The sequence below is a fragment of the Bufo gargarizans genome, chromosome 3 (assembly GCF_014858855.1).
Source record: "Bufo gargarizans isolate SCDJY-AF-19 chromosome 3, ASM1485885v1, whole genome shotgun sequence".
Lineage (NCBI taxonomy): Eukaryota > Metazoa > Chordata > Amphibia > Anura > Bufonidae > Bufo > Bufo gargarizans.
Genome location: NC_058082.1, coordinates 412,900,272 through 412,914,551, shown reverse-complemented (window position 1 = coordinate 412,914,551; position 14,280 = coordinate 412,900,272). Strand labels below are relative to the sequence as shown.

Sequence of the window (14,280 nt, the reverse complement as noted above, 5' to 3'; positions counted from 1 at the left end):
ACGTCGGTGCTGCAGTGCACTTTGGCAGACACACTGACGGGCTCAAGGACTGACCCAGCTTCTGTTCTACATGTGTGTGCAGGGCTGGTACTGCCTTTTTGGCAAATAAATAACAGATTGGGACTCTCCACCTTGACTGCACAAGCCATCAGTTCTCTGAAAGGTGCAGAGTCCACCTGTCAGAAATCATCCTGGTACGTCTGTTTATTTCAGATTGTCTTGCCCTTAAAGGGCTTCTGTTAGCCCACTAAGCCCTTTTTTTTTTTTTTTTTATTTTTTTTTTTCCCCCGTTAATATTAATCCCTACACTGCAAGCTCCCTGTACATATGCTAAATATTCATTTTCGTTCAGTAGACATTGTTAAAAATCAAGTTTTATAATATGTAAATTACCTTGCTACCAGCAAGTAGGGCGGCTACTTGCTGGTAGCAGCCGCATCCTCCTCTCATCATGACGCCCCCTCCGCCGTTTGATTGACAGGGCCAGGGAACAGGTTCGTTCTCTGCTGGCCCTGTTCGAATTCAAAATATCGCGCCTGCGCCGTACCTTTCTTTAATCGGTGCAGGCGCACTGAGAGGCGGCCTCTCTCCCGGCCGCTCCATCCTCAATGCGCCTGCGCCGGGTGTGGATGTGACGTCATCGGCGCAGGCGCGTTGAGGATGGAGCGGCCACCTCTCAGTGCGCCTGCGCCGATGACATCACATCCACACCCGGCGCAGGCGCATTGAGGATGGAGCGGCCGGGAGAGAGGCCACCTCTCAGTGCGCCTGCACCGATTAAAGAAAGGTACGGCGCAGGCGCGATATTTTGAATTCGAACAGGGCCAGCAGAGAACGAACCTGTTCCCTGGCCCTGTCAATCAAACGGCGGAGGGGGCGTCATGATGAGAGGAGGATGCGGCTGCTACCAGCAAGTAGCCGCCCTACTTGCTGGTAGCAAGGTAATTTACATATTATAAAACTTGATTTTTAACAATATCTACTGAACGAAAATGAATATTTAGCATATGTTCAGGGAGCTTGCAGTGTAGGGATTAATATTAACGGGAGAAAAAAAAAGGGTTTAGTGGGCTGACAGAAGCCCTTTAAGTTCTCCCTCAGTTAAGATGGTGGATTGTGTCTCAGCTGGGTGCCATCTTACTTCCTGTTTCACATTTAAACCTCTCAAGCCTGTTACTAATTGTTTGAGTATTATGTTTAGCTTCTGCTCGTGCAGTCCTCTTGCTTGGAAGTAGCACTCTGGTTTGTTCCTCCTACTTGCGGTTTACCCTGCTACTTTGTGAAGACCCTGCTACCTCTTGTTGCCGACCCGGACTGTTTGACTACGTTCCTTTGCCACCTGCCCTGACCCATTGCTCGTCTGACCTCTGCTTTGCTGCATTCTTCAGTCCTGCACCATTGCTACCGGTAACGGCCCCGCCTGCCTGGCCCTGTTGCATCCTTCAGTCCTGCACCGTTGCTACCGGTTACAGCTCCGCTTGCTTGGCTCTGCTACATCCTTCAGTCCTGCAACCTCCTATTCAAGACTCCAGTGTTTCCTGTGTACAGGCCTTGTCCCTGCCATTGGATTCCAGCAGTATTCCACTAGTATTGTGACACCACCACTTGTAAAGGGAGAGACTGCAGCACCAGCAACTTGGACAGGAGCACGTTCAGCTTCTGCGCCGTTGGATGAGTGCATGCATACTGTTGTCTCTTGGCAATCGCTTCGGTGATCCAATGCTGAGGAGCAGGAGCATCAGGACCAGCAGATGATGGGAAGGGCAGACTGCTCACTTCAGCTGAGGTGGTGGAACCTTGACTGCCTGAAATCGGCTGCGTGCTACTGGGTGATGCTGCGCCATCACATCAGAGCCACACTTCTCCCAGGCCACTTTATGGTGACAGCATATGTTGATGCAGGGCTGTTGTGCCAATATTGGCACCCTGGCCACACTTCACCTTCTGCCCACAGATTCTACATATGGCCATGTTCACCTTCCCTGGCGGCTTAACAAAAAACTGCCACACTGCTGAGTAGGTGATTTTTTTAACCCCAACACTACGCGCTGCTGCCTCTGTAAACCCATGCACCTCTACTTCCTGGGCTGGTAGGCTCCTGCAAAGCAGGTGGTCTACCCTGGGCATGTTTGGCTACTGACTTTCCATTGCTGACTCCCGGCCATGCTAGCATCTTGCTGGCTCTGCTGCTGCCAACCTCCTCTTCTCCCGATGATGATGATGATGATGATGTCTCTTCGTCACCCGGATCCCAAGTGCGTTCATCCTCATCAAGTCTGCACATCACTGATGTCCTCCTCAACCATCTCTGGGTCAGCAGCTCCCATGCCACTCTCATCACTACTTGCCTGCCTAGTGGAGGAAGCGGCAGATGTCTCCTCCACATCTTGGCTTGCCAGTAGCTGCTGACTGTCTTCTAGTAGCTCGTCCTCTCTGTATAGTGGCGCTGAGCCTACAGCATACAATACTTCTCTGGCTGAGGGAAACAGAAAAGGACCGAGGCAGGTTGAGGACAGGCGAGGGCACAGGGCCTGCTCCCAGGTCATGCCAACTAAAGGCTGTCTGATGAACCCACTGACTCTTGGCTGGGGGTGTCTGATGTCACTTGGGACGAAGTGGATGACCGAGTCAGCCATTCAAGCCATAACCGCTAGATGACATTGGGAGCTCAGGCCTCTCACTGTGCAGCCAGCCAGTCGCAGGGGCAACACGTGAGGTGCACGGTGGACCGATGAGGGGCCAAATGATATAACACACAGTTGATCAGTTTACTCACGGTTAGCTGATGGCCTCCCTGGGCTGGCCTCACAGTGAGGTGGACAGCACGAAATCCTCCGGGGCACGCTCTGTGGTAGGAAGCATCAGCCAAGATGGTGGTTGAGGTGCCCTTGATTTTAGGGATGCTTAGAGTGCTTGTTGCGGCTTAATCCCTTGATGTTTTATGTTGTGACGCCAGTACCGTTAATGGTGGTACAACCATAGGTAGTAATAATGAGGTAGACAGTGGTAAGATGCAACTCACAACTTTTACTTTGGATGTCTTTTAGTTGCAGCAGTACAATTATGCAGTCTCTAGATGGTACAGAGGTAATTCTGCAAATCCACTGTTTTAGGCTGTTTAGGTTTCTTGGTTTTGGAGCAGTGGGTTAGTTCAATGTCGGTGGAACTTCTGGTGAGGTTGCCGGAGGCTATGATATCCTTTACCTAAGATATCCCAAAGGTCCTTTATGCCTGGGTTACGGCTTTTATCCTTTGGATAAATTTGATTTATTTACTTTTTCTATCTCCTTACTACATCATATGCAATATTTAAATGGTGCCATTAGAAGGTAAATCTTGTCGCCCAAAAAAAAAAAAAAACTCATATGGGTATGTCGACAGAAAAATAAAGTTGTGACTTTTGAGAAGGAGAAGAGTGAAAAAATGAAAACTGGTTATGCAAGATTGGAGAGGGTTTTTGGAACCCCCATACCCTGCCAATACTTGGCCAGACCTGTAATGGGAAGCTTTCATCCTGGCCCTGGCTCCCCACTCCTTCTCATCTGGGCCTGCAATGCTCTGCTGGGCTCCCTTGCTGAAAATATCTGGCTTGACATGGCTATAGCCAATCACTGGCCTTGGCGGTGACTGGATGCCCTTAATGGTTATGTACATCTTTTGGGGGGCAACTTGCTTTGTACTCCTTTTGAAGCAAAAAAATTATTTTTAGCTAAATTGGTCTTTATTACAAACCCCTTTGTACAGGGCTGAGAGGCTCTAACAGGGGGATCTTAATTTTCTCTCCGCCCCATCAGCCAGCTAATCTGACAGGCTCCTTATCTCTGCTCTCTGACATTAAAAAAAGCTCATTGTAGCTCCGTTCTTATCTTACTGATAAGAATGTGGCTTAAAGAAGTATTTATGACCTCTTAGTAGTTTTAGAGATAAGGGTTATTAGCTGGCGGCACAAAATGAAAGTAAGAAGTACAATTCACACAGCTAGGCCTAAATCGGAGACCACAGCATGAGCCACTGACGAGAGGCAGTGCAACTAATCTGGAGTCATGGGTCAGAACTCTGAAGTGTAAAAAGCACCCAACAGCATAGTCACTTATGGTATAATATGTGATAAACGTAAAAAGGGTGTAGCTATAGGTGAGGCAGGGTTGTCATACCCTTGTCCTGGTGTCTACATTGTAGGTGGGGGAGGTCCAGCTACACATTTTGCATTGGAGCCAAGAGACTTTTCTCAAGTTATGCCTCTGACAGTAATATCTTACACAAATGAATAATTTTATTTATCCCATTTTGTGTGTGTATGTATGTGTGTGTGTATATATATATATATATATATATATATATATATATATATATATATATATATATATATAGTCCTTCTGCAAAAAATTAGCATATTGTGATAAAGTTCATTATTTTCTGTAATGTACTGATAAACATTAGACTTTCATATATTTTAGATTCATTACACACCAACTGAAGTAGTTCAAGCCTTTTATTGTTTTAATATTGATGATTTTGGGATACAGCTCATGAAAACCCAAATTTCCTATCTCAAAAAATTAGCATATTTCATCTGACCAATAAAAGAAAAGTGTTTTTAATACAAAAAAAGTCCACCTTCAAATAATTATGTTCAGTTATGCACTCAATACTTGGTCGGGAATCCTTTTGCAGAAATCACTGCTTCAATGCGGCGTGGCATGGAGGCAATCAGCCTGTGGCACTGCTGAGGTGTTATGGAGGCCCAGGATGCTTCGATAGCGGCCTTAAGCTCATCCAGAGTGTTGGGTCTTGCGTCTCTCAACTTTCTCTTCCCAATATCCCACAGATTTTCTATGGGGTTCAGGTCAGGAGAGTTGGCAGGCCAATTGAGCACAGTAATACCATGGTCAGTAAACCATTTACCAGTGGTTTTGGCACTGTGAGCAGGTGCCAGGTCGTGCTGAAAAATGAAATCTTCATCTCCATAAAGCTTTTCAGCAGATGGAAGCATGTAGTGCTCCAAAATCTCCTGATAGCTAGCTGCATTGACCCTGCCCTTGATAAAACACAGTGGACCAACACCAGCAGCTGACATGGCACCCCAGACCATCACTGACTGTGGGTACTTGACACTGGACTTCAGGCATTTTGGCATTTCCCTCTCCCCAGTCTTCCTCCAGACTCTGGCACCTTGATTTCCGAATGGCATGCAACAGTCCAGTGCTGCTTCTCTGTAGCCCAGGTCAGTCGCTTCTGCCGCTGTTTCTGGTTCAAAAGTGGCTTGACCTGGGGAATGCGGCCCCTGTGGCCCATTTCCTGCACACGCCTGTACACGGTGGCTCTGGATGTTTCTACTCCAGACTCGGTCTACTGCTTCCGCAGGTCCCCCAAGGTCTGGAATCTGTCCTTCTCCACAATCTTCCTCAGGGTCCGGTCACCTCTTCTCGTTGTGCAGCGTTTTCTGACACACTTTTTCCTTCCCACAGACTTCCCACTGAGGTGCCTTGATACAGCACTCCTGGAACAGCCTATTCGTTCAGAAATTTCCTTCTGTGTCTTACCCTCTTGCTTGAGGGTGTCAATGATGGCCTTCTGGACAGCAGTCAGGTCGGCAGTCTTACCCGTGATTGCGGTTTTGAGTAATAAACCAGGGTGGGAGTTTTTAAAAGCCTCAGGAATCTTTTGCAGGTGTTTAGAGTTAATTAGTTGATTCAGATGATTAGGTTAATAGCTCGTTTAGAGAACCTTTTCATGATATGCTAATTTTTTTAGATAGGAATTTGGGGTTTTCATGAGCTGTATGCCAAAATCATCAATATTAAAACAATAAAAGGCTTGAACTACTTCAGTTGGTGTGTAATGAATCTAAAATATGAGTCTAATGTTTATCAGTACATTACAGAAAATAATGAACTTTATCACAATATGCTAATTTTTTTAGAAGGACCTGTGTGTATATATAATAATTTTTTTTTATATTTTATATATATTTTTTTTTTTCCTTACCAGAGATATGTTGACGGTGGGATTACAAACTTCCACCCATTCTTCGATGGAAAGTCTATGATCACTATATCCCCGTTCACAGGGGAGATTGACATCTGTCCCAGAGATTGTCCTGTCAGCCATCTGTGCGTGAATATATTTAATACCAGCTTCTTGTACTCGATCCAGAACATGTGTAGAGTGGTCCAAACGTTATTCCCACCAACAAGAACAGTAAGTATTTTTATATAATCTTTTAAAGCATTGACTCCACAATTGATATGGCCAACACACCATATGGGTTTGAAAGTACCCAGCAATATTGTATGTAGTCAGGACAATAAGGCAATAGATTCTGTAGCTCAAATTTGACATGTCTGTAGAAAAGTCCAGCTTTTGCAGGTGGGGGAGTTGTAATCCAATTCAGCTACGGATCCCAAATCAGTCCAGACTCTAACATGTATCCAACAGAAACGAGCAGGATCCAGCGAATAAAATCCAGTTTGCTTTATTTCTTAAAATATCATGACTATTCAGCATACAACTGAATATTCACATTTTTTGGAAGATGTGAGTATGGAGACGTACTGTATAGGGTATCATCATGATATTTTAATAGGATGAAATAAAGCAAACTGGGTTTTATTTACTGGATTTTATTTGCTTGATCCTGCTCATTTTTGTGAGCTCAAATCTGACCATGCAAGTCAATGGATTAGACTGAACATTATTTTTGAATTAAAATGGTATCTAGAATGTGAAAGATGGATAGTGTGACCTTACAATCGTACTCATGACCAGCAACCAAGCAAGGGTAGGCTGCCACATATGAAGGAACCTATCAAGAATAGATCTGTGTAGGCATCCTGTTCTAGAGCAGAAGGGACTGACTAGGCAGAATATATATACATTAATGTGCAAAGGTGTATCTCCCAAGAAAGAGAAACTTCTAGGTGGCACTGGCAAGGAGTCAAGATCCAACTTTCCATTAAGCCTTGGGCTTTGACAAAGGAAAATAGGTTAGCCAGATGGTTCTTTTCTTCTTGGCAATGCGCCATGGGAAATAAACATGGCTCCATACAGGACTAGTCTATTTAATGAGCTTCAGCAACCTGCCTACAGTACTGTGCAAACTACATAATGCTGTGTTTGCATTTTGCAAAGTAAAGTGAATGAACAAGAGAAATCTGGAGAAATCTGAAACTATTTGTGGCTACCCTTGCCTCTCTTAAAGGGGAGGGGCACTGTGCAGGTCTGTTAAGTCTGCGTCCACTGTGTGGGGGGAGGTGCCACTGTTAATGGGGCTGGCTGCTGTGAAGGACAATGTTAAGGGGGTAGAGGTTGATTTTAAGTGGGCGGGTCATTGTCAGGTTATTTAAGGGGTGGGTCGCTGTGGAGGTCACTGTTAAGGCAGCAGGCTGCTGTGAAGGTCAGTGTGGAGGGTAAATGTTAAAGGGACGGACCGCTGTGGAGAACACTGTTATGGGGGCAGGGGGCTGTGACTGTTACAGTTACCAAGGTGAGGCGCTGTAGAGGTCAATGTTATGGGGACACATATATCTTTATTTTTTCCCTCACATAAATATTAATTGAAATAATCGAAATATATCTGGGAAGCAGGTTCATCCTGCTAAAATATATAGATAAACTTGCAGAAGGAACCAGCTTTGCACTGGTATATTTCATTTAATGTTTGCGTTGATAAAAGATATCAACAGTATCCCCCCATAAGAGTGACCTCTACAGTACCCCGCCCCCTTAACAGTGAACTCCACAGCTCCTTGCCCCTTAACACGGACTTCCCCCACAGTGCCCTGCCTCCTTAAAATGGGACCTCCACAACAGCCCATCCCCTTAACTTTGACCTTCATAGCAGCCCGCCCCTTAACGTTGAGTTTCACAGCCCCCCATTCCCTTGACATTGACCTCAGGAGCCCACCCTTTACAGTGATCTCCACAGTGCCCCTCCCTCTTTTGTCACAAACCATTTTTGATAGGTTATGGTGTCACGCTGCGACACGACAGCCTAAAGCTGACCTACAGCAGTGAAGAAAAGTGGCTGGGTTGTTATGGAAACCTGGAGTAAAACTGTGTGTATGTGGAGACTAAGAGCCTTTGAGTTTCCATTGGCTGAAAAGGGACATGTGACCATGTGCATGGCAGTTGGGGGCTTGTATTGTCTAATGCAGACCAAATGACTGGGCCGATCTTCACCAAATTTGGCACACAGGTACATCAGGTGTCCGGGAAGGCTCTCAAGGACATACAGTTTCTGAGATATTCCCCCCCCCCCCCCCCAAAAAAATGTAAATATGGCACAATCACCTGACCCTTATCCGACAATAGAAGCTTGTAGGTCCTTCGGTTTCGACATGCACACAGTTTTACACCAGGTTTCTATAACAACAATGGGCAGGCACTGAGGAGGTCTCAGTTAATGGGTTAGGGTACTGTAAAGGTGACTGTTAAAGGTGTGGGCCATTGTGCAGGTCACTTAAGGGGGTGAGACACTGTAGGGGTTTATTTTAAGGTAGCGGGCAACTGTGTAAAGGGGGAGGGGTGCTGTCGGTCACTGTTATGGCCGATACTGTATTTTCAACAGTACACAAGCATTAAATGAAATGGTGAAAATATACCCATGCAAAGCCGGGTCATCCTGCTAAAATATATATTTTGTAACTATTTTCTTATGGGACAAGATATGACACTTTAATACATCATAAAGTAGTCAGTCATTGTGGTGTGCCCTCAAAATAACTTAAAACACAGCCTTTATTCTCTATACCGCTGGCAACAAAACTGAGTACACCCATAATTGAAAATTGCCAAATTGTGAACAATTAGCCATTTTCCCTCCCCAGGTGTGAATGGAGAGCAGGTGTGTTAAATTTGGTGTTATCACTCTCCCACTCTCATACTGGTCACTGGAAGTTCAACATGGCACCTCTTGGCAAAGAACTCTGAGGATCTGAAAAAAAGAATTATTGCTCTACATTCATTTCTATGGAGTTGTGAGAACAGCCAAGCAAGTGTGCGTCCTGGGAGTTCTTACCACAACTGGAGTGCTGGAGGTTAGCCATCACAGGCCTAGGCCATAAGATTGCCAACACCCTGAAACTAAGCTGCAGCACTGTGGCCAAAACCATACAGCGGTTTAACAAAACAGGTTCTACAGAACAGGTTAACCAAAGAAGTTTAGTGCCTGTGCTCAGTCATATCCAAAGTAGAGAAGTATGATTGCTGCAGAGGTTAAAGGGGTGTGGGTTCAGCCTGTCAGTGCTCTGCACACTGCATCAAATTGGTCTGAATGGAAGAGGAATCCTCTTCAGATGATGCACAAAGCCCGCAAACCGTTTTCTGCAGACTAAGGCCTCATGCACACGACCGTTGTGTGCATCCGTGGCCGTTGTGCCGTTTTCCTTTTTTTTTTTTTTTTTCGCGGACCCATTGACTTTCAATAAGTCTGTGGAAAAATCGGAAAATGCACCGTTTTGCAGCCAAGACCGTGATTTGTGTATCCTGTTCGTCAAAAAAATAGGACCTGTCCTATTTTTTTTTTTTTTTGACGGACAACGGTTCACGGACCCATTCAAGTCAATGGGTCCGTGAAAGAACACGGATGCACACAAGATTGGTGTCCGTGATCCGTGGCCGTAGGTTACTTTCATACAGACGGATCCGAAGATCCGTCTGCATAAAAGCTTTTTCAGAGCTGAGTTTTCATTTTGTGAAAACTCCGATCCGACAGTATATTCTAACACAGAGGCGTTCCCATGGTGATGGGATGCTTCTAGTTAGAATATACAACAAACGGTGTACATGACTGCCCCCTGCTGCCTGGCAGCACCCGATCTCTTACAGGGGGCTGTGATCCGTACAATTAACCCCTCAGGTGCTGCACCTGAAGGGGTTAATTGTGCGTATCATAGCCCCCTATAAGAGATCCGGGGCTGCCAGGCAGCAGGGGGCAAGACCCCCCTCTCTCCCCAGTTTGAATATCATTGGTGGCCAGTGCGGCCCCCCTCCCTCTATTGTAATAAGAACATTGGTGGCACAGTGTGCCCCGCCCCCCCCCCTCCCTCCCTCTATTGTAATAAGAACAATGGTGGCCAGTGTGCGGCCTCCCCTCTTTCTCCACCCCCCCCCCCCGCGATCATTGGTGGCAGCAGAGTTCCGATCGGAGTCCCAGTTTAATCGCTGGGGCTCCGATCGGTAACCATGGCAACCAGGATGCTACTGCAGTCCTGGTCGTCATGGTTACTTAGCAATAGAAGCATCATACTTACCTGCTGGCTGCTGCGATGTCTGTGTCCGGCCGGGAGCTCCTCCTACTGGTAAGTGACAGTTCATTTAGCAATGCGCCGCACAGACCTGTCACTTACCAGTAGGAGGAGCTCCCGGCCGGACACAGACATCGCAGCAGCCAGCAGGTAAGTATGATGCTTCTATTGCTAAGTAACCATGACAACCAGGACTGCAGTAGCGTCCTGGTTGCCATGGTTACCGATCGGAGCCCCAGCGATTTAAACTGGGACTCCGATCGGAACTCCGTTGCCACCAATGATCGCAGGGGAGAGGGGAGGCCGCACACTTGCCACCATTGTTCTTATTACTATAGAGGGAGGGGGGGCCGGGGGAGGCCGCACACTGTGCCACCAATGTTATTAATAAAATAGAGGGAGGGAGGGGGGGCCGCACTGGCCACCAATGATATTCAAACTGGAGAGGGAGGGGGGTCTGCCCCCTGCTGCCTGGCAGCCCTGATCTCTTACAGGGGGCTATGATACGCACAATTAGCCCCTTCAGGTGCGGCACCTGAGGGGTTAATTGGGCTGATCACGGCCCCCTGTAAGAGATCGGGTGCTGCCAGGCAGCAGGGGGCAGTCATGTACACAGTTTGTAGTATATTCTAACTAGAAGCGTCCCCATCACCATGGGAACGCCTCTGTGTTGGAATATACTGTCGGAAATGAGTTTTCACGATGTAACTCATATCCGACAGTATATTCTAACATAGAGGCATTCCCATAGTGATGGGGATGCTTCAAGTTAAACTATGCCATCGGATTGGAGAAAATTCTGGTGGTATAAAAGGGACTCCAGACTTTACATGGAAAGTCAATGGGGACGGATCCGTTTGCAATTGCACCATATTGTGTCAACGTCAAACGGATCCGTCCCCATTGACTTGCATTGTAATTCAGAACGGATACGTTTGGCTCTGCACTTTTTTTTTTTCATGTCCGTGGATCCTCCAAAAATCAAGGAAGACCCACGGATGAAAAAACGGTCACAGACCTACGGACCCCGTTTTTGCGGACCGTAAAAAAAAAAACGTCGTCTGCATGAGGCCTAAGGATGTGGATTACTGGAACCATATCCTGTGGTCTGATGAGACAAAGAAACTTATTTGGTTCAGATGGTGTCAAGCTTGGTGGTGGGAGTGTCATGGTTTGGGGCAGCATGAGTGCTGCTGGCTTTGGGGAGCTACAGTTCATTGAGGGAGCCATAAATGTTAACATGTACTGTGACATACTGAAGCAAAGCATGATCCACCTGCCTTCAGAAACTGGGCTGCGGGGCAGTATTCTAACATAACGACCCCAAACGCACCTCCAAGACAACCATTGCCTTGCTAAAGAAACAGAGGGTAAAGGTGCTGGACTGGCCAAGCATGTCTCCAGACTTAAACCCTAATGAGCATCTGTGGGGCATCCTCAAATGGAAGGTGGAGGAGCGTAAGGTCTCTAACATCCACCAGCTCTGTGATGTCCTCATGGAGGAGTGGAAGAGGATTCCAGTGGCAACCTGAGAAGCTCTAGTGAACTCCATTCCCAAGAGAGTTGAGGCAATGCTGGAAAATAATGGCCATACAAAATATTGACCCTTTGGGCACAATTTGACCATTTTTCACTTAGCGGTGTACTCTTTTGTTGCTAGTGGTTTAAACGTTAATTGCTGTGTTATTTTGAGGGCACACCAAATTTACACTGTTATACCAGCTGTACACTGACTACTTTACTTTATATTGTATCAGTGTCATATCTTCAGTGTTGTCCCATGAAAATATAAAATATTCACAAAAAATTTGAGGGGTGTACTCACTTTTGCAAGACTGTGTATATTTATATAGCGGTCCCTCAAGTTATAATGGTTGTCCTGAAACCACTGTAACTTGAGTATTGGTTCCAAAGACCCAAAATGTCATCCAAGATGAGAGAAAATGAAGACTTAAGAAAAATAAGCAGATAACTAAGATCGCTAAAACAAGTCCTTACATATAACAGTCAGGAATAACTAACTAGCAACTAATAAAACTATTTTTAACAGAGAAGTGGCATTCATTGGTTGGATCGGAGTCTGAGCCATTGAATGTTGATCTAGTTTCAACATGTGATAGGTCAGAAAAAAAAAACATTATATGTTGAAAATATTGTATCCTGAGGTCATTGTATCTTGAGGGACCACTGTGTCTGGTCATTCTATGCTGGGCTTTACCCACAAATGGGCAGACTTAATTCACAGACTTGTTACTTGCAAGGTTTTTCATAGTTTTTTGCACACAAATAAGATATAATCCCCGCGAAAATGCCAATTGCCACGTGATTTTGCAGTGAAATTATTCGCCCAGTGAGGCAGCAGGTACTCAAGGTTTGGCGTTCCATAAAAATTGATATATTTCAGATGACACTTCTGTCTCCCCCCCCCCCCCCCCCCCCTTTGGTGTTTTGGTCACTGATCTTCTTGAACTCACATTTTTATTCATTTTAACTATGATAAAACATTTGCATGAAGTAATATGATGGTGGGTACTTACACCATGTATGCAGATGTGTACACATGCACTGGGTTTATGTAATTAGCATTTTTTATTAAGACTATTCATACGGTTATACATTTTATTTTGCACCCGCAGGTACTGAAGAATTTTTACTTCCAAGGTTATAAAGATGCATTTCTGTATCTAATTTCCAATGGCAAAATCAATCTATCTACGCCTTGTTTATACAACCACATAAAGGATTCACGAAACATATATGTTCTAAAAGAAGACCAAAATGATAATTGGAAAACAGTTTATTGATCCCTAAATCCTTAACTTTCACTGAAAGAAATCCAAACATTTTTGCATACAGCAGGAATGCTGAGCAGTGCAACAGGTATCTTCTGTGCAAGCCATGCCTATGCAATTGTCCAACTATGTCCACAATGTACTGGCACAACCTGTTGTACATAATTTATGTTCTATTTGCTCCATATACTGAGAATCTGTTCTACAGTTGTCTACTGGTCACTAGGCAACTATAAGGTTGGTACTATGGTAATGGAGACAGCACTAATGTTTCTTTAAAACCTATAAACTATTTTTTGAATCCTCAAATCTTGCCTGAGTAATTTATTAAATGCAGTACATGGCTACAGGACGAATGGGACAAAATGGCGGTCTCTGTAACACCCTCAGTAGTGGGTTTGTGCACATTAAACAAACGTAACCCCTACCTATAGCCTTGTAAATGAAGAACCCTTATGAACAAATATTTTGGGAGAGGTAGGTTAAGGGGATCTGTTTTTAATGTAAATTTGACAATTTGAGAATAAATGGGCTTAAAGGGAGTCTGTCACCACATTTGTTAGATAATTTTGTACTCCGCACACCTTCGATCCAGTGTGGGTGCCTGTGAGAGTGGTTTAGACAATATAAGTTAAATCCACGGCACTCCAAAAGTTTTTTTGCAAAATAAAGTTTCACATTTTAATTTTCAGTATACAGAATATCGTTCATGTACATCCAGTGCAATTCATTTATAAATAGTAAGTATGTGCCATATCAGAAAATTCCCGGACGTTTCGGTCTGTACGACCTTCTTCAGCGGGCTCTGTAGGCAGGGTCAGGAGGCTGGCGCTGGATGACATCCAGCGCCAGCCTCCTGACCCTGCCTACAGAGCCCGCTGAAGAAGGTCGTACAGACCGAAACGTCCGGGAATTTTCTGATATGGCACATACTTACTATTTATAAATGAATTGCACTATGAATTGCACTGGATGTACATGAACGATATTCTGTATACTGAAAATTAAAATGTGAAACTTTATTTTGCAAAAAAACTTTTGGAGTGCCGTGGATTTAACTTATATTGTCACCACATTTGAGCATATTAGACAGATCCAATAGCGTTATATGTGCCACCCAGAAGTTAAAAACGGTACCTTTGTTGCATATACCGGAGTCTTCTTTCAGCCAAAAATGAACTTTGAAGATTCTGTAAATGCGCCCTCTCAAGTGCCCAGGGCGGCGTCTCAATCTTCCGAGC

The 14,280-nt window shown here is 45.1% G+C and overlaps 1 protein-coding gene across 1 annotated transcript in view; it reads left to right on the top strand.

The window, feature by feature from the left end:
* The window catches only part of LOC122933399 (omega-hydroxyceramide transacylase-like), a 75,902-nt gene extending 62,563 nt beyond the window's left edge, over window positions 1-13,339 (top strand). The window contains exons 4-5 of the mRNA XM_044288372.1: window positions 5,992-6,201; window positions 12,884-13,339. Coding sequence (XP_044144307.1) covers window positions 5,992-6,201; window positions 12,884-13,051 — 378 coding nt within the window. The 3' untranslated portion in view covers window positions 13,052-13,339. The remainder of the gene's footprint in view (window positions 1-5,991; window positions 6,202-12,883) is intronic.
* Window positions 13,340-14,280: the final 941 nt, after the last annotated feature.